The sequence below is a fragment of the Rhodamnia argentea genome, chromosome 5 (assembly GCF_020921035.1).
Source record: "Rhodamnia argentea isolate NSW1041297 chromosome 5, ASM2092103v1, whole genome shotgun sequence".
Taxonomy (NCBI): domain Eukaryota; kingdom Viridiplantae; phylum Streptophyta; class Magnoliopsida; order Myrtales; family Myrtaceae; genus Rhodamnia; species Rhodamnia argentea.
The window spans coordinates 12,912,762-12,936,648 of NC_063154.1; the positions used below are offsets into that span (position 1 = coordinate 12,912,762).

The window sequence follows — 23,887 nt, forward strand, 5'->3', positions numbered from 1 at the left end:
TAAAATTATTAAATTTTTTTGATTTTTGTGCGAAAATTTTATGAAAATTGTCCACGTTAGTGCTGATCGTGCCATGTATGATAGCCATGGTAAACATTAGCAATTTTTCGACCAAATAATGACGAGAATAATCAAAAATAGATTTTCTTTACCGAACAACATAAATTATTTTTCAATTCAATTTCGGGTCTCAACCAACTACCAGAAAATATTGTCATTTTCTTGACAAATGACTTTCCAGATTTTTTTTTCCCAAAAAGGTCGAAATTTTCGCAAAACAAATGGAGCCCGAACATATCATAACTCCTCTTAAAAGATAAACAACCGGCAATTTAACCAAAAACAAATGTTTGCAGACGTATCAATTAGAGCGATTTGTACTAATAAAACAAATGCACAGTTTATAAAATAACTTTAATGTCAAAATACAAAATATATGTGCTCGTCTAATTATTAAGCTTAATGACAACAAACAGCTATGCGAACTTTTCTTTACCAAAAAAAAAAAACAGCTATGCGAACTTTGGAATATACAATAAGATTTATAACTACACCTTGATATTGAAGTAAGAGACCTCAAATTCTTGTCCCTCCACAGACCTTTATCGTCAAATCTACCTTGATGTGAGGGGAGAGTGGAAAGTGTTTAATGCTCTCTATTAGCTTAAACTTTTAGAATAAGGGTTCTATGCTCTACTTTTATCTTTGTGTGACCAGCAATCTTGAAATAGCAGCTTAGTTTCAGCGATTTCACTGCTTCTTCCAAAGCACAAACTGAACTGGGTTGACTTTGCAAAGAGCTATTTCCAAATGATTTGAGTTGCAGTTGTTAGGATCATATATATTGATCACGTTTGTATGTTTTTTCTTTCTAATTTTCTGGGGACCTCATTAATTATTTTATATTTTGACTTTCAAATAAAAGATAAGGGTAGTTTGGACCATACACTTTTGTTTTAGAATTTTCTAGAGTGAGCTATAAAAGGGATATATTGCATATTACATTATAATTCTTGCTTTCGCTTCTGCCCTGAGCTTTTTGTTTCTTCCTCAAAACCCTTTGGTTTTTTACTTCTTTTTGTTAGATCTTTAGATCTTTGATTGTATGCTTGTACTTGTTATTGAATATAGTGAAACCCCTCTCTCTCCCTGTGGTTTTTCTCATTTTGGGTTTTTCACGTATATCGTGTCTCGGGTGTTTTTTTATTTTATTTTCATCCTTTTCTATAGCTACACTTGCCTCTCAGCCTTCTTGCAATCTCCTTTGGTTTGGTGGTATCCTGTGCATAGGATCAAGGCTTTGCGCTTGAATTCGCCCATCTCTTAGCGTTTTCCGCAACAAATTGGTATTAGAGCGAATGAATTTCGGTCTTTTGTTTGAGATGGCATCTATCATGTTCAAAGTGGCATCCTTTGATGGTCAAAACAATTTCGGGCAATGGAGGATCAAGATGAAGGCATTGTTGCATCGGGAAGGTTCTATTAGAGCCTTGGATGGGAATTATCCCGACGACATGACTGCGACAGAGATTGAGAAGATGGAAGAGAATGGGCACATCACCATCCAATTGTCGTTGTCTGACAAGGTGTTCCATGAAGTTGCCGATGAAGAAACGGCTTTGGGACTGTGACAAAAGCTAGAGAGTCTTTGTATGAAGAAACCTCTTACGATGAGATTATTCTTGAAGCACGTCTTTATACGTTAAAGATGCAATAAGGTATTCCTATCCAAGAACATCTAGATGAATTTAATAAGATTGTAATGGATATGAAAAATCTAAATTTGAAGTTAGATGATGAAGACCAAGCTCTAATTGTGTTATGTTCGCTACCAAGCTCATATGAGAATTTTGTGAATTCTATGTTGTATGGAAGAAAATCCATAACTCTTGAGGATGTGAATGCCTTGCTGCGGAGATGTGTACAAATTTGAATGCGAGTAATAGTGCAGATAAAGCCGATGGCTTAGTTGTTAGAAGAAGGTCGAATCATCGGGATAGACACAGTAATAGTAAAGGGTGTCTAAAGTCTACATCAGGTTAGGACAAGAGAAAAACTGAGTGTTACTATTATCACAAGTTTGAAGACAATAAAAACGAGTGTCCTTTGCTCAAGGCTAAGGGAAAAAAGTAGATGGAGAGTTCTAATTTGGCTAATCTGTGAAGGATAATGAGTCTATTAATGCAGATAATGTTCTTCCTGTTTTGTATTCGGATTGTCGTGTAGACGATGAATGGATTTTTGATTCGGCATGTTTATACCATATGTGTCCAAATAGAGATTGGTTCCACACATATGAGAAAGTCAATGGTCGTTCGGTTTAGATGGGTAACAATACGGTTTACAAGATTGTGGGTATTGGTATAGTGTGGATTGAATGTCATGACAATGTAGGAAGAACTTTGACAGAAATTAGACACATGTAACGTCCTAGACGCGCCATAGCCTTGCGACTTACGTTCTCTAATTTAATCTTTCATTATAAATTTGGCGCAAGCTGAAGCTCTATTCAAATCGGTCAATCGGCCATACATAACAAGTGTATAATAAAATTTTCAAATACCAATAGTAGGCACGTCCAAGGGAATGGCTTTTTCTTGGTTCACTAACCAAATTGCATATAACATAAGTCAACTCTTTATTTCCTCAAACATATTTACAAGGTGTTTGATTCAGTTTACAATCGTAGTTAAATAACTGGGAATCGGGATCAAAAGACAACCATCTAAGCCAGTCAACGGCTATACACAACCAAAAATGGTCAACCGCTTACAACTACAACTCCGCTATACACATGAGCAAGCTATCCTGTTTCCCACAACCACTCGTTCTCATCACTTACCCATCACTAGCATCATCATCGTCCTCAACGAACAAGAGATGACCCAAAAGTACATCGTCGTCACCAACCATATACAATGCTATAAAATGATACGAGACCGGGGCATACATCGGTCCTACTTCGATTGCCGGGGTACTACTCAATTTCTTAAACTTCACGTTAGGGTGTTACGTATTCATATGGTCTTCCTAGGATGATATACATTCCCGGGGGACTCCACAACACAAAACTGGTGATATATGACTAACTTGTGGCACTCTTACTATTTGAAAAACCACAATTCAACAATAGTAAGCTAACGCCCCACAAATGAACATTTAGCATAATGGAATGTAAGCATTGATATCAGAATGCCATATCAATAATTCATAATTCCAAAAGCATGCATTTCAAGCATTTCTAGTGAAGTTTCTTTCCAAAATCTCATGAATTTGTATGCAATGTCTCCGAATCCTTCGTAGATAAACCTCATGTGGGTATGCCATCCTCGGGGATAAACCTCACTCGGCATCTCGCTCCGGAGGCATCTCAAGCTCACAAGGGTGGAGGTATTTCTGACTATCAAAAAGCATAAAAGGATATCCCGAATTCCGTCCAGCTTCTACAGCGTATCGCTAGATAAACCTCATGGCGGTATAACGTCGGATAAACCTCATAATGAGTGTTTCACTTGTTTCATCATGAAATGCCATGCCATGCACACATGTTGAAATCTTGCCATCATCAGCATTTAGAAGTTTTATAAAATGAATAAATCATTCATATCCAAGACCAAATTCTTTCCAAAAAACCTAACAATGCGGGAATCAAGCATATCAAGTGAATTTTCAAGAATACAATCTAGTTTTCAAACTATTGACAAATGATTCTAACACCAATTCAAACTAACCATAAAGGTTAGAAATTCACTCATCTGGATTTAGAAATCTCAATTTCCAGAATGATGAATGGACGATGGGCAACGGATGGCGAACGGCTACGGCGTTCAATGGTAGAGACGGCTAGGGCGCGAGTCACGGGCGGTGTGTATGGCTGTTCGGCTCGAGTTGGCGGCATGTGGGGTGGTCGGGCGGGGGATCGATAGGATTTCTGACAAAAACTGCTGAGTGAGCTGACGTCGATTTTTATTTATAACAGCTCAGTTAGCTTAGTCCAATTAGTTTGTAGTCAACACCTTGCGGTTTGCAACTTTCAACACGTCGGTAGGTTGACTTGCTTGCAGCTGCGCCCACGCCATGACACGTGTCAAGCATGTGCCATGTGTACGTGGTAGATGGTCATTACGTGTCAAGCGGTGACACATGGGCGACCGCCTCTGTCGCCTCACCATAATCGGCTACGTGGCCCCCCACGTGGCCACCTTGTCCCCGTATACTCACCCGATCCTAATTTCGCATGTACTCGATCCTGCCGTGTCCAAAAACAAAAAATTATACCGTGTCACCCTATCACCTTATTTTTAGCCCATAATTATCCAAAAATATTTCTTATCTCATTTTCACTTCGTAATTATCCAATAATATTTCTAGACAAGCAACTCAAATTTTCGGGTCATCACATCACATCTCGGATTTGAAGAAGAATGTTATTTCATTGAGCAGTTTGGATTTTGGTGGATGTATGAATGCCGGTGGAGGTTGAAAATTTCAAAGGGCTCCTTGACCGTGATGAGAGGCAACAAGAAGAATGGTCTTTACGTTCTGCATGGAAGTACTATTGTGGGTTTTTTAATTATATCATTCTCTTCACATTCTCATAAATTAAGATTGTAGAATATGTAGTTGGGTCACATGAGCGAAAGAGGAATGACTATTTTGAGTAAACGTGGTTTACTCTCTAGGGGGGCATACTATTTCACTTGATTTTTGCGAGCATTGTATTTACAGGAAATAGCATACAGTTAGTTTCAGTCTTGGGTGCACTCGACGAAGGGCACGGTTGATTACATTCACTCTTATTTATGGGGACCTGTGCAGGTTACATTTAAAGGTGGTGCGGTTTATCTTCTAACATTTATTCACGACTTTTCTAAAAAAAGTCTGGGTTTATTTCTTAAAGCGAAAAAGTGATGTTTTTGATATGTTCAAGAAGTGGAAGATGTTGATTCAAAATTAAACTTGCAATAAGATAAAGCGTCTCAGAACGGACAATGGTTTTGAGTTTTACGGAGGTGATTTTAACAAGTCTTGTGAATATTTGTCGTGACCTAAAAATTTGGAAAATTTCCAGGCTAATGGATTATTAGGTTAATTATTTAACCAACATAATTCGGACTCTCCCAAGTCCATACCAAATCGCAACTTGAGGTTCAATTGATTAACATGCAATATATTTTAATTTTGGAGCCGCCACTAATCATTTATGGTAGGTTGATTAGAAACCTAAATAAAATAGCGGGAGAACTATTTTATTCCTACGAACCGTAGATTAAGAGTTCGGGGACTTGATTACGTCAGATTACTCTAATGCCCTTTCGGTACCATTTTATTTCATGAAAAATCATTAGAGAAGGCAACATTGATTTTAACCTAAGTCACTAACAAAGGTTATCATGCGGGTGCACAATCAATTAATGAACATCCGGAAGTCAATATAATCAAGGGAGCATGCGCCACACAAAATAGTTCTTTTTTTTAATTTTCGATTTTTATATGAATGCATGAGAGACTACACTATATGCAATGACATGGATTAAATGCAAGACTAAACTAGATTACATGCAAACTAAATGAATGCACAAGTAGGACCATGATTAAATTAACTACGTGACACGTGTATTAATTAAAAAGAAGACATGCAATTCTAATATGCAATTTAAGCTAAAATGCAACCTAGTATGACATGGCAAAGATGACGTGGCAAGAATGAATGATTTTTTTTTTATATTTTCGGATGAATTAATTTCCTAAAATAGAACTATGTCAAAACAATTTTTATCTTGTATATTTTAGAGTTTACATTGACCTAAACCCTAATATATTGAAGACATATCATTTTAAACATAAGATTCTATTTAAACATGCAATTTCTATTCTAGTATGCAATCTAACCTAAATAAAAAATTAGATATGCAATATCTACATGATGTTATTTTTTTAAAAGATGTAATTTTCAGATATGCAAAGTGAATGAATGCAATTTTTTAGAATTTTGGAGATTACATCATGCGACGGGTATATTCTAAAAAATATGACAATCAAGCAATTCAAATCAAATGAGGAAAGTGAATATGTCAATCAATGTCAAACAAGAAAGTGGATATATCAATCAAGTTTTGAAATATTTGGCGAATATTTGAGTCAATCTTTAATTCATAATCTTACGATTAACGATTGAACCCAAATCCTTGCCTAATCGAGTATTCCATCAATAATTCTAAAGATGGACGTTCTCAATCATATGACAAGTTGCGGATTAGGAAAGGAAATTTTCCTAATCTACCTGTAGTTTGAAAAAATATCCACTTTGATGCAATATACTCGAGATATGCAAATATATGACAAGATATGCTTGAATTAGGCAAGTGAATACTCAATTTGAATATAGGAAATATTTACCTTATCTTGCAAATTTATGCTCTCCTAATTTGGACTAGACCAAATTTCGCACTCCAAGCTTCCGCTCCTTGGATCAATTTGGTGAGGACACGTTCGGGCAAGAGAAACCAACGTTGAGGTTAAATGGCCCGTGATCAACAGAGGGCAGCAGCAATGCAGGGGAAGTTCAATTGGGCAAATTACAATTTTCGGACCGATTTTGGCACAAAAACAGCTTCGTGTTGGAGCAATACCGTACCTTGAACAGCAGGCAAACAATAGCACCAGTGGTGGAGATATTGGACCACCGAAGACCAGAAAATAAAGGGACGTCAAACTGCAAAGTTAGTCCTTTTCGGTGCAGCAAGGAGTGTCGAATCGGTGAAGATCAGAAGCAAAGAGGTAGTTGTCCATCCCGATACAAAAAACCAGCAAAAGAAACGCCAAATACAGCAGAGAAATAGCCCAAAAAAAAAAATAATCGCCTAGTGCAAGAGGAGTAATCACCGAAGGAATCTCCAAGCTTGACTGGAAAAGTTTTTGCCGAGAACCCTTCTTTCTTTTGCTCTCAAAAACTCACGTGTGTTTCTCTATTTTCTGAAATTTTTTTTTTCTCCGAGCCAGCCCCCCTAATCTCTTGCTAGGACCTTGTATTTATAGAGAGAATTGGCCTAGCTTGATGGGCAAGAATGCAATATTCACATATCCTTTTGGATGTGTATCTTAAAAATATGAATATTTGATAAATATTCCCTCTTGGAGTGCAGTTATCAGCCAAAGAGACATGCAAATGTGCTAGCCGAATTGCACAATTTCTTTCCTATTTTCTAATAAAATATTCGGCTATAAGGAATATGTATGTGGGCTTGCCGTATTTTACGTGTGTATGGGCTTTTTGCGCAATCTTGAGCTCGAATAATTAATTAAAAGTGTCCAACACTTATTCAAATTCGGCACACCCATTTCAAATGCCTTGGCCAAAAATGCCCTATTGCTCCCTGTCGTGAAATTTAAGTTCTAATTTGTGCCACTGATAGTCCAATGCAAGATGCAATGCATGAGTAAAAATTAAATATGCTAAAGATGATTTTTTTTTATTAGAAATAAAATTAGTTATATATTTTTTTTGTGCAAAAAAAAGAAAATATATATTCAAAATTTAGGTGTCAACATTTGCCTCTCTTTGAGTGGAGGCTCGCAGAGGTTTCGCTCAAAGACCAAAATTGAAACCTAAATTTTGCAAATGCAAATGATGAAATATGAGTTTTGGCGGGAGTCTTAATCCCATTTTCTAATGCAAGAGAAATGATGCATGATGTGCAAGACTGTAAATAACATGCGCCGGAGCTTCTCTTTTTCCCATATTAGAGGAACTTGCACATGGATTGCATATGATAATACCTGTTTTACCGGATACCTCATAAGCTGACAATTCCCTCAATTTCCAAGTTTCTGATGTGAGGATCTCAAGGTACTGGGCTCATCTGTTACCAGAGACTTCTCCCGATGCGAGATGACGCAAGATCCGTAATGAAGAAATGTGCTTGAGTTATGGTTCAAGCTGCACCATCTTGTCTCTTGGGGCTGCCATCGTTTTAGTGAGCCACCGTGAGTTAGAAAACGCTTCTCGCGACCTCCTCCATTTTAGCGGGTCACGTATCAGCTGAAAATGCCTCTTAAGACCACCTCCGTTTTAGCGGGTCATCATGAGTCGGTAAAATTGTCTCTCGTGACTCCTCCGTTTCAATGAGCCACCGTGAGTTGATAAAATGTCTCTCGGGACCACCTCCGATTTAATGGGTCACCGTGAGTCGATAAAATGTCTCTTGGGACCACCTCCGTTTTAATGGGTCACCTTGAGTCGGTAAAATGTCTCTTGCGACCTTCTCCGTTTTAGCGGGTCTCTCCATATGAATGCAAGAGATGATGTGACGCCTGAAACTTGCCAATACGAATCACAAAAAGGGTGTGATACAAACCTTAGTAGTATACACACGAAAGGAATATGTCACACGCACCTTATCAACGTGAACATAAAAATAGGTATGCCGCACGGGCCTTATCAGCACGAACATACATATTAAAACGACAACCAAGATCAATTTGGAAAAGGATTCGGAAAACTTACCTACATTTTCTGAGCAATGGTTAAGGAATGGCTAGGCCGATTGCGTCATACCTATTCATTCACTTAAAATAAAGCTGCAAATAATTGTGTTCCTAACAAAAATGCAACATCCTAAGTCAAAACCTGTTCGTGTTACCAAGCTTCCACTGGAGAATTTATTAGTGAGGAAATCTATCTGATCCTTTTGATAAATTTGATTAAGTTGAATGAGGAACCTTCAGTTAGGAAGGACTTTTCACTCACTCTCATGAAAAGGCTTTTGAAACCCCGACCATCAATGCGGGCATGAGAAACACTCAAAACTGTCATCATCACACTCGACAAGGGTCTAGGTATTCTCGCAATTAGTATGACCGGACCAATCCATGCGGTCTTCTGCAAGGATTGTAATTCGGGCTCGGTCAAAGGTTGATCGAAGGGGACTCACAAGAGTCATAAGGCTTAGAAGTGAAATGAGATCTTCATCACCTGCATCGGGTTTACAAGTCGGGAACCCCGTAAAATAAGATAAAATGATCTTGCTTACACTTCTTCAAGTGACATTTATAAGTATTTGAAATCCTACGTTAGCTCAAGTGCCTTAATCTGAAGAGACTTCGGTAAGGGTTGTAACGTAGGTTCACGGTAGGCTTGGAAATGAAAGGCTTATTTATAACAAAAGAGGTGTATGAAGATAAGATATGTTATCATTCATCCTTGTCGCTTTTAAGCGTGGATGTTGCTCTGAGCGAGCAACTTCTCTCGATCCGCATAAAAAATGACTATCCATGAGGAACATATTGTGAGCCAATCCAGTTGAGATCTCCTTCCATCCAAAGATTCCTTTTTTTTTTTTTTTACAGGAGTGGGCCCTTTTCTTTTTGGGCTACACTTGTTTCTCCTTCCTTTTGGGTGCATAGAATTTTTGGATGCCCCAAATTTTCTGCATGGTGAGCCTTTGCTTTTCTTACTCCCTACTCCTGTTTTTTTTTTCAAAAGTTTCTTCTCGGGAGGAAAAGAGGATCTCATTTGAATCTTCTGCACATTTCGTGACGGAACTTTCAAACTTCATCTTGCTCGAAGGCACTTTGCTCCTCACCTGCTAGATACTTTAAGATTCTCATTTTCCTTTTCATCACAAGAGTGATCATCGATCGGGTTATGAGAAATGAATCCACCGCTCAAGTTGGTTTAAGCAAGGGATAAATGTATATGGTGTAGAAAAGAAATGCTCTTCGTCATTTCTAGGGCACTTGAGCTAATGCGGAACTTGTATGCAATAAATAAACTCGAAGATTGATGCAAGTGAAAGCAAGAAAATTTTAACTATTCTTTGATTCGAGAATTACCCCAGTATGGGGTTGTTCCTAACAGGGGTATCAAATGAGATTGCAGTTCAAAAGGGGTTTAGTAAAGGGCAACCTGTAGTGTTTGGATAGAGGAAATAAATGCCTCATATCATCTTGGTTGTCATACTTCTCGCGAGATAACCCTTTACCTTGTGAGCATGGAAATTCTCACTCAGCTCACTTGGGGATCCGAACGTGTATGGAAATGGCTTGTCTTTCGTCATCCCGAGATTTTCTCATTCGGTATGATCATTTGGACCACAAAGATTGCTTGATTTAAATTATCTCCCAATGAAGAATTGCAATACAGACAAAAATTTGATGAAATGAAATTCAATTTGATTTAATTATTCACAATAAAAAAAATGCAAATCAAGTATATTCATATGTGAAAGAAATCTCGAGGAATGGGGAGATAGAAATGCGCATGAGATCACTCAATCGAGGACTTGAGATGCTCTAGCTGTTTGGAGATGACTATATGTTTATCATGTGCTCCCGCAAGGAGGAAAAAGAGTGTCACATTGAGAATAACATAAGATAGAGAAAGAGGTACTTCCCTTCCCAAGTCGGAGTTTGTTGTCGATTTGCCCCATTTTCTATCAGAATGGATTATGTCCAATGATCGTGACATTGCCATGAAGGGGGATTGGAAGTGCCTCCGGATGTGCCTCAAGTTGGGAGTTCATGATAATCGCTTCTTCCGTTGATCCTGCGAGGAGGAAAATCGGACATTATTTTTTAGGAATGATTAAACTTAGTGAGAGATACGTTCCTCTGAAGATTAGGATGCATGTCGGGACGTGGCCCAATGATTAAGCTTCAACTGTCTAATGGCCTAATACACGATTTGCTGCCCGCCTCTTAGAAATTCCTGAAACATCTAATAAATGAGTCAAATAGATAAACAGGGTTAAGCACGCATCATTATTTCAAACATTTTACAAAACATTTTGATTTTAGAAAACCTCGGGACGAGATATCTTGGAGAAGCCCAACCCTCAGTACTTACCATAGATGACATATTTTTTATCGTTGGTTATCGTCATCGGGTTAGTTTGAGATACTTCGACACGATTCAAAATATAATGAAAAACATCTGTAATTTTATTGATAACTCAACAAATTACATCTTATTGAATTCAAAACACGTAAAACTCCTCGACGGTGAGAAATTTGACTCTGACAATCAACTTAGGAAATGAAAATGCAACATAAACACCTAAAAAGCAAGAAATATCCCACGCAGGGGATTGCATAAAAATAAATAAGTTACTAATTTAGGTCTTTGCCCGCCTCCCCAAAAACAAGATTAATTGCCCCCATGATCGGGTAGCGGATTACTATGAACATTTGGCTGTGTGGTCGGCCGGAGTACAAATGCCCCTGTGTCTAAATGATCTTGGATTCGATTTTTTAGCACCCCACACTCATCGGTTGAATGACCAGGTTCTCCCCTATGGTAGTCACACTTCTTAGATGGGTCATAGTTGCGGAAGGATGCATGATTGGGTTGTTGTGGTTCTGATGTCAACAACCCCTTCTTTTGTAATACAGCAAAAACCCGTGACACTGTTCCAGGAAGAGGAGTATATTGCCGAGGCTTACGTTGATAAGTCCGCTGATTTTGTTGACCTGAGCCGGCTTGCTGTTGAGCGGCAAACCGCTTTCCAGGATTCTGAGCCACGCCTTTTTGGGCATAGACCATGTTTACCTCATTGTCGGTTCTTTCTTTCTTTACTGGAGGACGCTTGCTTGCTGAACTATTATCACCGAGCCATCCCCTCTTCATAGCAATCTCAATATCTTCACCCATTATAACGAGTTGATCGAAAGATTGGGCTGCGGTTCCTACCAATCGTGATCTCATAGCTTGGGGAAGAGTAGACACAAATAGCCTCATTAGCTCACGCTCCGGAGGTTCGGGCCTTAGTTGAGATGCGATATTCCTCCATCTAGTGGCATACTGCTTGAGATTCTCTCCCTTTTTCATCTCGGCTTACTCAAGGTCTTCCCCGGAAACAGTAATATCCAGGTTGAATCTGAAATGCTTGACAAAAGCATTGGCCGCCTCTTCCCAGTTCTCCATCCGGTTAATTTTAAAGTCAATGTACCATCTCATTGCTGCATCTTTGAGGCTGGCTTGAAAAGTTTGGACCATGAAGGGGCCATTGGATATGTACTTATACATCAATGATTGGTACATCCGAATATGCTGGATAGGGTTGGAGGTACCCTCATACTTCTCAAAATCTGGCATTTTGAACTTTTCTGGCACTTGCACCTTAGCATAAATGGAGAAGTCAATGGGAGGCAGGTGGTGCGAGCCATTTACCTCGCGAAGCCTTTGATCAAGCTTGGCTAATAGCTTTGCACTTTCATCATTTGATGGTTCAGCCACGGGAATCTAGGAAGTATTGATCATAGGGGGTGTGGTCACATTAGGTGCAATGGCATTAGTTCTAGTCATGATAAAATTCTCGAAGGGTAACGTCTCGTTGGCATCCACTTCCACAGCTTTATCGGAGCGAAGGCCTTGACGCATCGGCGGAACCATCTCCAATTGGGAACTTGAACTGGATTGTTGCTGCTGTTGGGCTTTGAACATGTCCACCAGCAAGGACATTTGTTCGGTTAGTCCTTTCATTTGTTCCTTCACCTTTTCTTCAACAAGCGCCGCAATTTCAGCTTTGTCGGCCATCTTCCTTGTCCTAGACCGTGTGCCATAGGGTTCTCGTGGAGGATCCGTAACAACCTAAATCCCTCAAAATAGTAAACACATGAATAAGTACACTTGATGAGAATGGTAGGTCAATCCATGACATGTGCCTAGACTCTTTCCATTTGAGTGCAACGGGTGAGCAAGGTGAAAGTGTAAACAAGACACCAATGCTCCATTTCGGAAAACCGTCAGTTTCGTCCAAAATTGCTGAAATCGAGATTGATTTGTTCTCATAAAAAATGCACCGATTCGAAAATTTTTAGGTGATAGATTAGAATCTTGGAAATGTTTTTTCATCAAGACTTTGTGGGCCAATTCGAATGACAGAATTTTTTAAGGAAGACCAATAACATAAACAGTATCAAGAATACTCCAATGATCCATAAAAATATTGAATAAATCAACCTAGATCATGGACTGACCCAAAATAAGATAAGGAAGAAAGAAAAAAAAAAAAGATAGGTTCAAGAAATTATCACCTTTAGGGAGAAAATGCCAATCACAAAGACATGCATATGAGTCGTGAGTTAAACTTATTCTAACTATCCTAAAGGCTGGCAAAATGAAGTGAAAGACTTACGGCAAGGCGACAATCTCGCGCACATAATCAAGATTAATTAGGATCCCACGATATAACCAGGATTAGCCGGATCATTTCAACTTCGGCTTCTCGAGTTAAAAATTATAACCCCACTTTGGTAATCTTATCGAGCGTGGGTTCTAACTTTCGAAACTCATTTTTGAAGAGACAGTCGGGATCGAATTCGGACTAACTTTCAACCGTGATCTCACGGAGAACGTTAGGATCCAATTTCGATACCATCCTAAAACTAGTGGCCCGGGTCCGACCACGGGTCGTGTGTGGTGTAATGCTAAAGCAATTAATCATGCACAATAATTAAGAAGCAATCACTGCTTCAAAATGTGCATAATTAAACAAACAATCCCAAACACCGATCTGCAAAACAAAGGGTTAGCCAAACACTCCTCCCCTTATAACTCCCAATTTGCAAAATCATTTAACACTATGGTTAAAGACTTACCTGGAGTCCAATTGCCAAACAAAAATGCGATTTTCCATGAAATTGTCGGCCTAAGTCCACTAAGGTGCCTTTTAATTTTTTTGAAAATTAAAGTGATTGATTAATCAAAAAAATTTTCGAGAAAATCAAGTTGTTCAAGTCCCCAATGGAGTCGCTAAGTTGTCGCGACCTAAAAATTTGGAAAATTTCTAGGCTAATGGATTATTAGGTTAATTATTTAACCAACCTAACTCGGACTCTCCCAAGTCCATACCAAATCGCAACTTGAGGTTCAATTGATTAACATGCAATATATTTTAATTTTGGAGCCGCCACTAATCATTTATGGTAGGTTGATTAGAAACCTAAATAAAATAGCGGGAGAACTATTTTATTCCTACGAACCGGAGATTAAGAGTTCGGGGACTTGATTACGTCGGATTACTCTAATGCCCTTTCGGTACCATTTTATTTCATGAAAAATCATTAGAGAAGGCAACATTGATTTTAACCTAAGTCACTAACAAAGGTTATCATGCGGGTGCACAATCAATTAATGAACATCCGGAAGTCAATATAATCAAGGGAGCATGCGCCACACAAAATAGTTCTTTTTTTTAATTTTCGATTTTTATATGAATGCATGAGAGACTACACTATATGCAATGACATGGATTAAATGCAAGACTAAACTAGATTACATGCAAACTAAATGAATGCACAAGTAGGACCATGATTAAATTAACTACGTGACACGTGTATTAATTAAAAAGAAGACATGCAATTCTAATATGCAATTTAAGCTAAAATGCAACCTAGTATGACATGGCAAAGATGACGTGGCAAGAATGAATGATTTTTTTTTTATATTTTCGGATGAATTAATTTCCTAAAATAGAACTATGTCAAAACAATTTTTATCTTGTATATTTTAGAGTTTACATTGACCTAAACCCTAATATATTGAAGACATATCATTTTAAACATAAGATTCTATTTAAACATGCAATTTCTATTCTAGTATGCAATCTAACCTAAATAAAAAATTAGATATGCAATATCTACATGATGTTATTTTTTTAAAAGATGTAATTTTCAGATATGCAAAGTGAATGAATGCAATTTTTTAGAATTTTGGAGATTACATCATGCGACGGGTATATTCTAAAAAATATGACAATCAAGCAATTCAAATCAAATGAGGAAAGTGAATATGTCAATCAATGTCAAACAAGAAAGTGGATATATCAATCAAGTTTTGAAATATTTGGCGAATATTTGAGTCAATCTTTAATTCATAATCTTACGTTTAACGATTGAACCCAAATCCTTGCCTAATCGAGTATTCCATCAATAATTCTAAAGATGGACGTTCTCAATCATATGACAAGTTGCGGATTAGGAAAGGAAATTTTCCTAATCTACCCGTAGTTTGAAAAAATATCCACTTTGATGCAATATACTCGAGATATGCAAATATATGACAAGATATGCTTGAATTAGGCAAGTGAATACTCAATTTGAATATAGGAAATATTTACCTTATCTTGCAAATTTATGCTCTCCTAATTTGGACTAGACCAAATTTCGCACTCCAAGCTTCCGCTCCTTGGATCAATTTGGTGAGGACACGTTCGAGCAAGAGAAACCAACGTTGAGGTTAAATGGCCCGTGATCAACAGAGGGCAGCAGCAATGCAGGGGAAGTTCAATTGGACAAATTACAATTTTCGGACCGATTTTGGCACAAAAACAGCTTCGTGTTGGAGCAATACCGTACCTTGAACAGCAGGCAAACAATAGCACCAGTAGTGGAGATATTGGACCACCGAAGACCAGAAAATAAAGGGATGTCAAACTGCAAAGTTAGTCCTTTTCGGTGCAGCAAGGAGTGTCGAATCGGTGAAGATCAGAAGCAAAGAGGTAGTTGTCCATCCCGATACAAAAAACCAGCAAAAGAAACGCCAAATACAGCAGAGAAATAGCCCAAAAAAAAAAAAAAAATCGCCTAGTGCAATAGGAGTAATCACCGAAGGAATCTCCAAGCTTGATTGGAAAAGTTTTTGCCGAGAACCCTTCTTTCTTTTGCTCTCAAAAACTCACGTGTGTTTCTCTATTTTCTGAAATTTTTTTTTTCTCCGAGCTAGCCCCCCTAATCTCTTGCTAGGACCTTGTATTTATAGAGAGAATTGGCCTAGCTTGATGGGCAAGAATGCAATATTCACATATCCTTTTGGATGTGTATCTTAAAAATATGAATATTTGATAAATATTCCCTCTTGGAGTGCAGTTATCAGCCAAAGAGACATGCAAATGTGCTAGCCGAATTGCACAATTTCTTTCCTATTTTCTAATAAAATATTCGGCTATAAGGAATATGTATGTGGGCTTGCCGTATTTTACGTGTGTATGGGCTTTTTGCGCAATCTTGAGCTCGAATAATTAATTAAAAGTGTCCAACACTTATTCAAATTCGGCACACCCATTTCAAATGCCTTGGCCAAAAATGCCCTATTGCTCCCGCCCGTGAAATTTAAGTTCCAATTTGTGCCACCGATAGTCCAATGCAAGATGCAATGCATGAGTAAAAATTAAATATGCTAAAGATGATTTTTTTTTATTAGAACTAAAATTAGTTATATTTTTTTTTTGTGCAAAAAAAAGAAAATATATATTCAAAATTTAGGTGTCAACAATATTCAGGGATTATTCGACATTGAACAATCAGATATACACTTCAACAGAATGGGATGACGGAGCGCATGAATCGAACATTTTAGAGAGAGTTAGATGTATGTTTTCTAATGTTGATTTTGAAAAAGATTTACCAAATAACACGGCATGTTATTCGGTAAATCGTTTTACTTCGACCGCAATTGAATGTAAGATTCCAAATGAGATATGGTTTGGTAAAGCTTTTGATTATTCTGTTTTGAAAGTATTTGGATATCCCGCTCATTAATATGTGAAAGGTGGTAAGCTTGAACCATGAGCCAAGAAAGATATTTTCGCTGATTATGCAGATGGTGTTAAGGGATATAGATTGTGGTGTTATGACCCTCGGTCACCAAAGTTTATAATCGGTAAGGATATTACTTTTGATGAAAATTCCATGCTTGATCGGAGAAAAGTTATTGAGTTTACGGATATTCAGGAAGAGAATGTAGTAAAAGATGTGGAGTTTAAGGTAGAATATCCACGAAGAACCTCTGAAGATGTTCTTATACTGTCAGAAAGTGACAGTGAGCAACAAGACGCAGATTCGATTAAAGAAGAAGTAGAAGAAGTTGAACAATCTTAGACTTTAGCTGTAGGGAGAGCTAAAAGGAAAATTAAGCCTCCCCGGATGTATGGTTTTGTTGATTTGGTAACATATGCTCTTATAGTTGCTGAAGATCTTGGTATTGAATAACCTTCTATATTCCGTGAAGCTATTATTTGTTCTAAATCCGAGAAGTGACTTGTTGTGATGAATGAAGAGATAGAATGTCTTGATAAGAACGAAACTTGGGATCTTGACAAATTGCCTAAGGAAAAAAGAGTTGTTGGATGCAAGTGTATTTTCAAAAGAAAAAAGGGAATTCCAGGGGTTGAAGATGAAAGATTAAAAGTACGTTTGGTAGTGAAGGGTTTTAATCGGAAGGAGGGGATAGACTTTAATGAAGTATTCTCTCCCATTATGAAATATAGTTTCATTCATGTGTTGCTCTCGCTTTAGTGGTCCTTTATGATATAGAACTTGAGCAACTTGATGTCAAGACCGCTTTCCTGCATGGCGAGCTTGAAGAGACAATTTACATGCCATAAGAGGTCTTTGAGATTAGCAGTGAGTTGGTTAGTACGAATTAGGCCCGAAACATCGGGAGGGTATTTGAGGATGTAACAGTTTTCCCTCGGATCAACTATGCGATATGTATCAAGGAGAGGTTCCTAAGGGCATTCTTATTTTGGATTTGTTGTTGAGGGTAAAGAAGATCACGTTTGCACGTTGAAATGCTCCTTATATGGTCTTAAGTAATCTCCGTGGTAATGTTATAGGAGATTTGATAGCTTTATGTAAAGTTATGCCTATTCGCGAAGTGCACATGGTAGTTGTGTGTATTATATGAGATTACGTGATGGTTCTTTTGTTTATTTGCTATTGTATATGGATGACATGCTTATTGTAGCGAAGGACATATCGGAGATACAATTGTTAAAGATGCAACCTAGCAGGGAATTTGAGATGAAGGATCTTGGAGCTACCAAGAAAATTCTAGGTATGGAGATTCGCAGAGATAGACAAGTTAGGAAGTTATACCTTTCACATGAAGAATGCTAAACCGATAAGTACTCCTTTGGTGTTCTATTTTAGACTCTTTGCTTCTTTGTCACCCAAAACTAAAGAAGATGAAGAGGAGATGTCTTGAGTTCCATATTCTAGTGCGGTGGATAGTCTTATGTATGTTATGGTTTGCACTCGCCCAAACATTTCCCAAGCAGTTAGTGTTATGAGCAGGTATATGGCATATTTAGGTAAAACTCACTAGTAAGCGGTGAAGTGGATTCTTTGATATGTCCGGGGTACTTCGGATGTTGGTTTGATCTTTGATAGAGGCTGTGATATAGGGCATTCAGTTGTTGGCTTTGTTGATTTTAACTCTGCAAGTGAGCTCGATGAAAGGAGATCTTTGACAGGTTATGTTTTTACGCTTAATGGTTACGCGGTTAGTTGGAGAGCAACTTTGCAAGATGCCGATTGCTTTATCTACCATCGAAGCAGAGCACATGGCAGCAATGGAAGCTGCAAAGGAAGTCCTTTGGTCGAGGCGTTTGGTTGCAGAATTTAAGGTGATATAGGAGGGAGCCTCTGTTATCTTTTGTAATAATCAAATTGTGATCCAGTTGACCAAGAATGCGATGTATCATGAGAGAACAAAACACATCGACATACGGTATCATTTTGTGCGTGATGAGGTTGATAAGGCTACCGTTATAGTGAAGAAAGTACCTATGATGGATAATCCAACAAATATGTTGACCAAACCAGTTTCTTTGACCAAATTCAAGCATTGTTTGGACTTGTCTTTTTGCCATTCGAGTTACTTATGCGGAGTTGGTGGCATTTCATCCCTTGTTTCCTATATCGAGCACACTCACGTAGGCTTAGGGGTGTGCGTTGTCGATTCTGCCGTTTGGCGAGTGGTCTTGAGTGGTTACTCTTGATGGTGAGGGAGAGAGGTCATGTGACATTTGGTAAAACGCTCTTCTGGAAATTTGAAGTCAAGATGGAGATTTTTCATATTTTGACTTTCAAATAAAAGATAAGAGTAGTTTGGACCATATACTTTTGTTTTAGGGTTTTTAAGAGGGTGCTATAAAAGGGATATGTTGCATATTACATTGTAACGCTTACTTTCGCTTTTGCCCCGAGCTTTTTGCTTCTGTCTCGAAATCCTTTGTTTTCACATTTTTTTATTAGACCTTTAGATATTTGATTGTACGTTTGTATTTGTTATTGAAGATAGTGAAACCCCTATCTCCTGTGGTTTTTCCCTTTTTAGGTTTTCCACGTATATTGTGTTTTGTGCGTTTTTTTATTTTACTTTCATCATTTGGTATTTCGCGCTTAAATTCGCGCATTTCTTAGCGTTTTTTGCAACAATTATTGATCTCAGTAAAGCTAAAATGAATAATTTGAAAAAAAAATTCCTAACAATAATCGTTTGTATAAATTGAAATAATTAATTGATAAAAAATATATTCATTATCGATAATAGTTTATGTCTCAAAATTTTTCGTGGACGATGAAAATATTTTTATTTATTTATTTTTGTATGTGAAACGGATAATTATTTTAAATTTTTTTTAATAAATCACTTGTTTTTCGCAAAATAAATGAAGCATTTGATCATCAAGAGGCTGAGGTGCAGCAGCCGCCGATGATATTTGTGGCGGCTGTGGATGGAAAGTAAAAATCGATAAGGTTCTGTCTTTCAAGATCTTCATGGGCCAATATTTTCTTGATCCCACTTCACTTTCCAGCCAAAACTACTTGTCGGCTTCTTCTCATTTTCATCTGTGACACTCCATTTCTCGTCCAGTGTCCATCCCCACCGTGCCCAGTTGGAATCATGCGAAGCTGTCAGCTACTAGAGCTGATGAAATTAGCATGTAACTTGGTCCAATCTGAGCACAAAGCTGGTCACCATCCTTTCGGGCTATTTTTGAATGGGGACAACCATGGCTTTAGTTCAGTTTCAATGCTTGATCGATTGTTGTCTGCACTGAGCAGCTAACTATCCGTGCCAAAAGAATAAACCGGCATCGGCATATTTCACGGTATTTCACCTCAGTTTACGGAAAAATCTCCAGAATACAATACGGCGAAAACTTCTTTTTTCGCCACATTGAATGAACAAATGTACTATTTTGTAGGAAGATTTACCTAAATGAACTTCTCCAGAGATCTGAAGAACAAAAAAGGGTTATTTTCCTTTTTCATTGTTGTGGTTATCAGGGGGGGAAAAAACAAACCTACCCTTTGAACAGGAGATCATGAGGAACCGTTAAAACAAATAAAACAATGCAGAAAACACAGGAAAAAATTGCACAAGGGTTGTAGATTCAACGCAGTAGCTAAAAAAGCCTGAGAATTATGGGAGAAGGGAAGCTGATATGAGCTTTCCTTAAAGAAAACCATCATCACTCTGTTTCTTGATGATTCTGTTGCTCATTGCCTTCTCTTGCCGATCCATTCCATGAAAAGAAAGGACCTTGAGCCGGAGAAAGGCGGAAGAGAGAGATGAGGAACTTTGGCGGAGTGGTTTACAAAAATCTTTCAAGGCAGAGGAGCTCGTGTCGCTCTCGAAGTCGGGATCTATCGCCGGCGACTTGTGATCAAAAGTCTGCATAAAATCCAGTCCAGCATCAGCAACTCCTCTAACGTTTACTCCTTAATTATTGATAAGCGTCGGCTAAAATATATGTCGCGCTCAAACCAGCCCAAATTCACTGAAATGAAGAGCTCCACTTTTCGGTACTTCAAAATTGAGCATGATAAGAAAGACTATTGGACTTGAAAACGACCAGAGAAAGATCAAACTCAAATGACAAGTGAACCAAACCAAATTGTTCTTTAGCATAGCAACAGATTTCTCGTTGGTATCATCTGTACTTTCCAATTCCTACTTATGATAAAGTGAAGCTTTTCCGAGTCATGGAACTAACAAATTATTCAAATTGGTCCGACCCGACAGACATCTTAACGAAATCAGACTGACCCGGCAACGATATCAGAGTAAATTGCAATAATCTCAATCGGAAATAGAGCGGATACTCCATGAGTGTCATGCAAACCTTACAATAACTATTCGAAGCTGTCGATGAAGGATCAAGAAACTCATCCACGCGCCACCCAGGCAAAGTCTCCATCAAGTACTCTGAGATGCTGCTCGTCGAGATCGAGCCGGCCTCGCTGGTGTGGTTCTCGTCTTGGTAAGCTCCCAACGGCAAACTGCTCCCGGCTGTCGACACTGAACACGGCGAGCAATTCTGTCTCTTTGCCGAGGATCTGGAGCTCTTCATGTCTGTGCTCAATGCACTGGATGACGATGAGGCTTGGCTCGAGGATGAAGAAGCAGAGAGCTCAACCCCGGTTAGAAGAAACCTGGTGTGCTTTTGGGTGTGCTCGTTGGATCTGTGAATTGGAACATCACATTCTCTGCACAGGATCGCTCTGTCTTCTTGGCAAAAAAGCAATGCTCGCCTCTCCTGAAACAAGAGACTAAAATTACTGAAAATGATGGAAGGACTACCACTGCAGTTGTGTTTTCAACATAAAGGAAGTGTCTAAATTTCGCTACAACTGCTTCCCTTGGGGTTCTGTACCCGACACTTAGCAAATTTCTAGAGAAAAATGGGATGTAACCAACATTCTGCAACTTGCTCTGCATCATTTAGTGCAAAAGTAGGACAAATTTCATCTCGTTCGGGACAAATTCATCGTTCGGGACAGATTCCGAAACAGGCCATTCAAATTGAATCGGTTATTGTTGAAAACCAGTAAAAAGGGAACAAGAAATGTTTTTATGGTATTTACCTGACAGATGTCACAGAGAGGGGACTGTTTGAAGGTTGGATGGAGAAGAGAGTATCGCACGTGTTTACTGGCGAGCTTGTTGGCATGGTGGACACGGCGATCACAGTGGTCACAGAGGGCGGCTTCGTCTGCAGCGCAAAAGATGGTGGCTTCGTCTTTGTCGCAAACGTCACATTGGATCTTCATTCTCTTCTAGCTTCGTGTTGTACTCCCCCCCTCTCTCTCTCTGTCTGGGTACTTTTTCCTCAAAAAGTGTCCTTGACTCACTTGCAGATGCAAAGGGCGCTATTGAATTGGGAAGAAGAGACAAAATGGTATGGGCGAGGCTTTAAGGGTAATGGCTGAACAGCTAAGAGAAGGGGCACTTTTCTTGGTAGAAGTCTCCGGATGATCTCTTTCTCTCTCTCTCCTCTTCTTGTTCTTCTTGAGTTGAGATGAGGAAGCAAGTTGGGTATGAGAATATGGCTTTTCTCCTTTTTTTTTTTTGGTAAGGATGGCTTTTCTCCTTTTGTTCCCTTCCCCAAGCTGAAAAGGTCTAGTTTTGGTGGCGACTTTCATATGATAAAAAACAAAAAAACTATCATGTGGATTGAACATAATGAACCGATCGAATCAAGAACCGCCCAAATCGAACCGGATCGTCCTATTTGGTCCGGTGAGGGCTTTGGATTGGTTCCCGGGAACCGGTTACGGTCAGTCCGACTCCCGGTTCTAGAGGAGAATCGGACAGAATAACATTTTTTTAAAAGAAATTACCTAAATGTAAACGTAAACGTAAACCTAAGATGCTTAGCATGACTTCTAAATTTAGTGACAACGCGATGCAATTAATGAGAGGTGGTATGTTGTATATGTCGCCAGCTAGAAAAATTTAGCGACAAATCACAAAAATTGTGATCGGTCCCATGGTTAGACCACCCGAATATTGACCAGTCCAATCTCAAGATCATCCGGTTCAATTCCTGATCCTTCAAGCTGAGAACCGATCCTCCTAGTCTGGTTCCCGATTTTAGGATGGGACTGGATCGGGCCGAGAACCGAGGACTCCTACTATCACTCTCATGCTGTGGGAGAGATTGAGAGAGCATGGTAAGCATTGACACGCGCATTTACTGATCCGCCTCAACTACTATATTAGATGGAGAGAGAGAGAGAGAGAGCTTTTTTGACAGACCAGAGCTGGCTCTTTCAATACCCTTGAACAAGTTGACAATGAATGTGGCTACTGTTATGACATGGGCATTTTCTCTCTAGTTTTTATGACTGTGTATTCATTATGACAGAAAGCTGTATGATCATGCCCTCTCCAATCAAAGATAATGCACAAATTAAAAAGTGCCTTCAGAGAAAAAAAAAAACATTTAGACAATACTTAATACTCGTTTGAATAAACTTTTGTTATTTGTTTCATGTAAAGCTTGTGGCTAACACATTTTATTTTCTTTTTCGAATCCTAAACTCCCGAAATTTTCACAGCGCCCGAATATTGACATGTAAATTCATATATAATTTTTTGTAATTATATTTAATAATATTTTAAGTTTTAACGGGGAAATCTAAGAAACATTTTCACTTTTTAATGAAATGAAAACAACAAGCTTCTCACACCGTGCTTTGAAAATATTAATTGGAATGACATAACTCATTCTCAATATTAAATTAGGGGTGATCGGTTCCCCATCCGATCTAATTCTATCCTAGATCCGGAACTGGATTAGGGTCAAGCAATTGGACCAATCTGGATCCGGTCTTGGGCGATCCAATTATTGGATTGATCGCATTTTTTCGTGATTTGTCATTAAATTTTTCTCATGAATGACGTATATATTGGACTGCCTCTGGTTAATTGCGTCACTTTGTCACTAAATTTTGAAGTCATACTAAGAATCCTAAGTATCTTATATTTAGGTTTGACCAAATTCCATAAAAAATCTTCAACTCTAAATCTAATCCCAATTATATTCCCAACTTTTTCTTGTCTCAATAAAAATCCTCTAACTTTAAATTTATTCCCAAATCTATCCCTAGTTAACTCTCCGTCCAAACCATCGTTAGTCATCTGACTTCCACATAAAAAAATAAATTCACGCCCCCTGCTGACTTGGATTTGAAGCACTGTTCATCATCTCATCCAGATCTTTCCTCTTTTTTTATTTTTTTCTCTCTCTTTCCTTTTTATTTTCCTTCTTCTCCTTCTGACCTTGCAAAGCATGTCCGTCGGATCCATTTG

General features: G+C 38.4%; 2 protein-coding genes across 3 annotated transcripts in view; both read right to left on the reverse strand.

The window, feature by feature from the left end:
- The window catches only part of LOC115754607 (coatomer subunit alpha-2), a 496,428-nt gene that overhangs the window by 108,196 nt on the left and 364,345 nt on the right, over nucleotides 1-23,887 (reverse strand). The window lies entirely within an intron of this gene.
- On the reverse strand, nucleotides 19,961-22,091 carry LOC115754612 (B-box zinc finger protein 20-like). Of its 2 annotated transcripts, none has more exons than XM_030693684.2 (3): nucleotides 21,658-22,091; nucleotides 20,916-21,329; nucleotides 19,961-20,464 (listed from the first exon to the last, which is right to left on the reverse strand). In XM_030693684.2, the coding sequence occupies exons 1-3, from the start codon at nucleotides 21,841-21,843 to the stop codon at nucleotides 20,246-20,248; spliced, it is 819 nt and encodes a 272-aa protein (XP_030549544.1). In that variant the 5' UTR covers nucleotides 21,844-22,091; the 3' UTR covers nucleotides 19,961-20,245. The 2 variants fall into 2 exon arrangements, with proteins under 2 accessions (XP_030549544.1, XP_030549545.1); XM_030693685.2 differs by having other exon boundaries at nucleotides 20,321-20,464; nucleotides 20,921-21,329; nucleotides 21,658-22,088.

What these genes read in the sequence shown, in the direction of transcription:
- LOC115754612 (XM_030693684.2), bottom strand. Translation starts at nt 21,843, where the DNA reads ATGAAGATCCAATGTGACGTTTGCGACAAAGACGAAGCCACCATCTTT. An exon ending in CTCTCTGTGACATCTGTCAG is followed by an intron (nt 21,330 to 21,657) that starts GTAAATACCATA and finishes CTCTTGTTTCAG; the next exon opens with GAGAGGCGAGCATTGCTTTT. An exon ending in CTTCGAATAGTTATTGTAAG is followed by an intron (nt 20,465 to 20,915) that starts GTTTGCATGACA and finishes GATTTTATGCAG; the next exon opens with ACTTTTGATCACAAGTCGCC.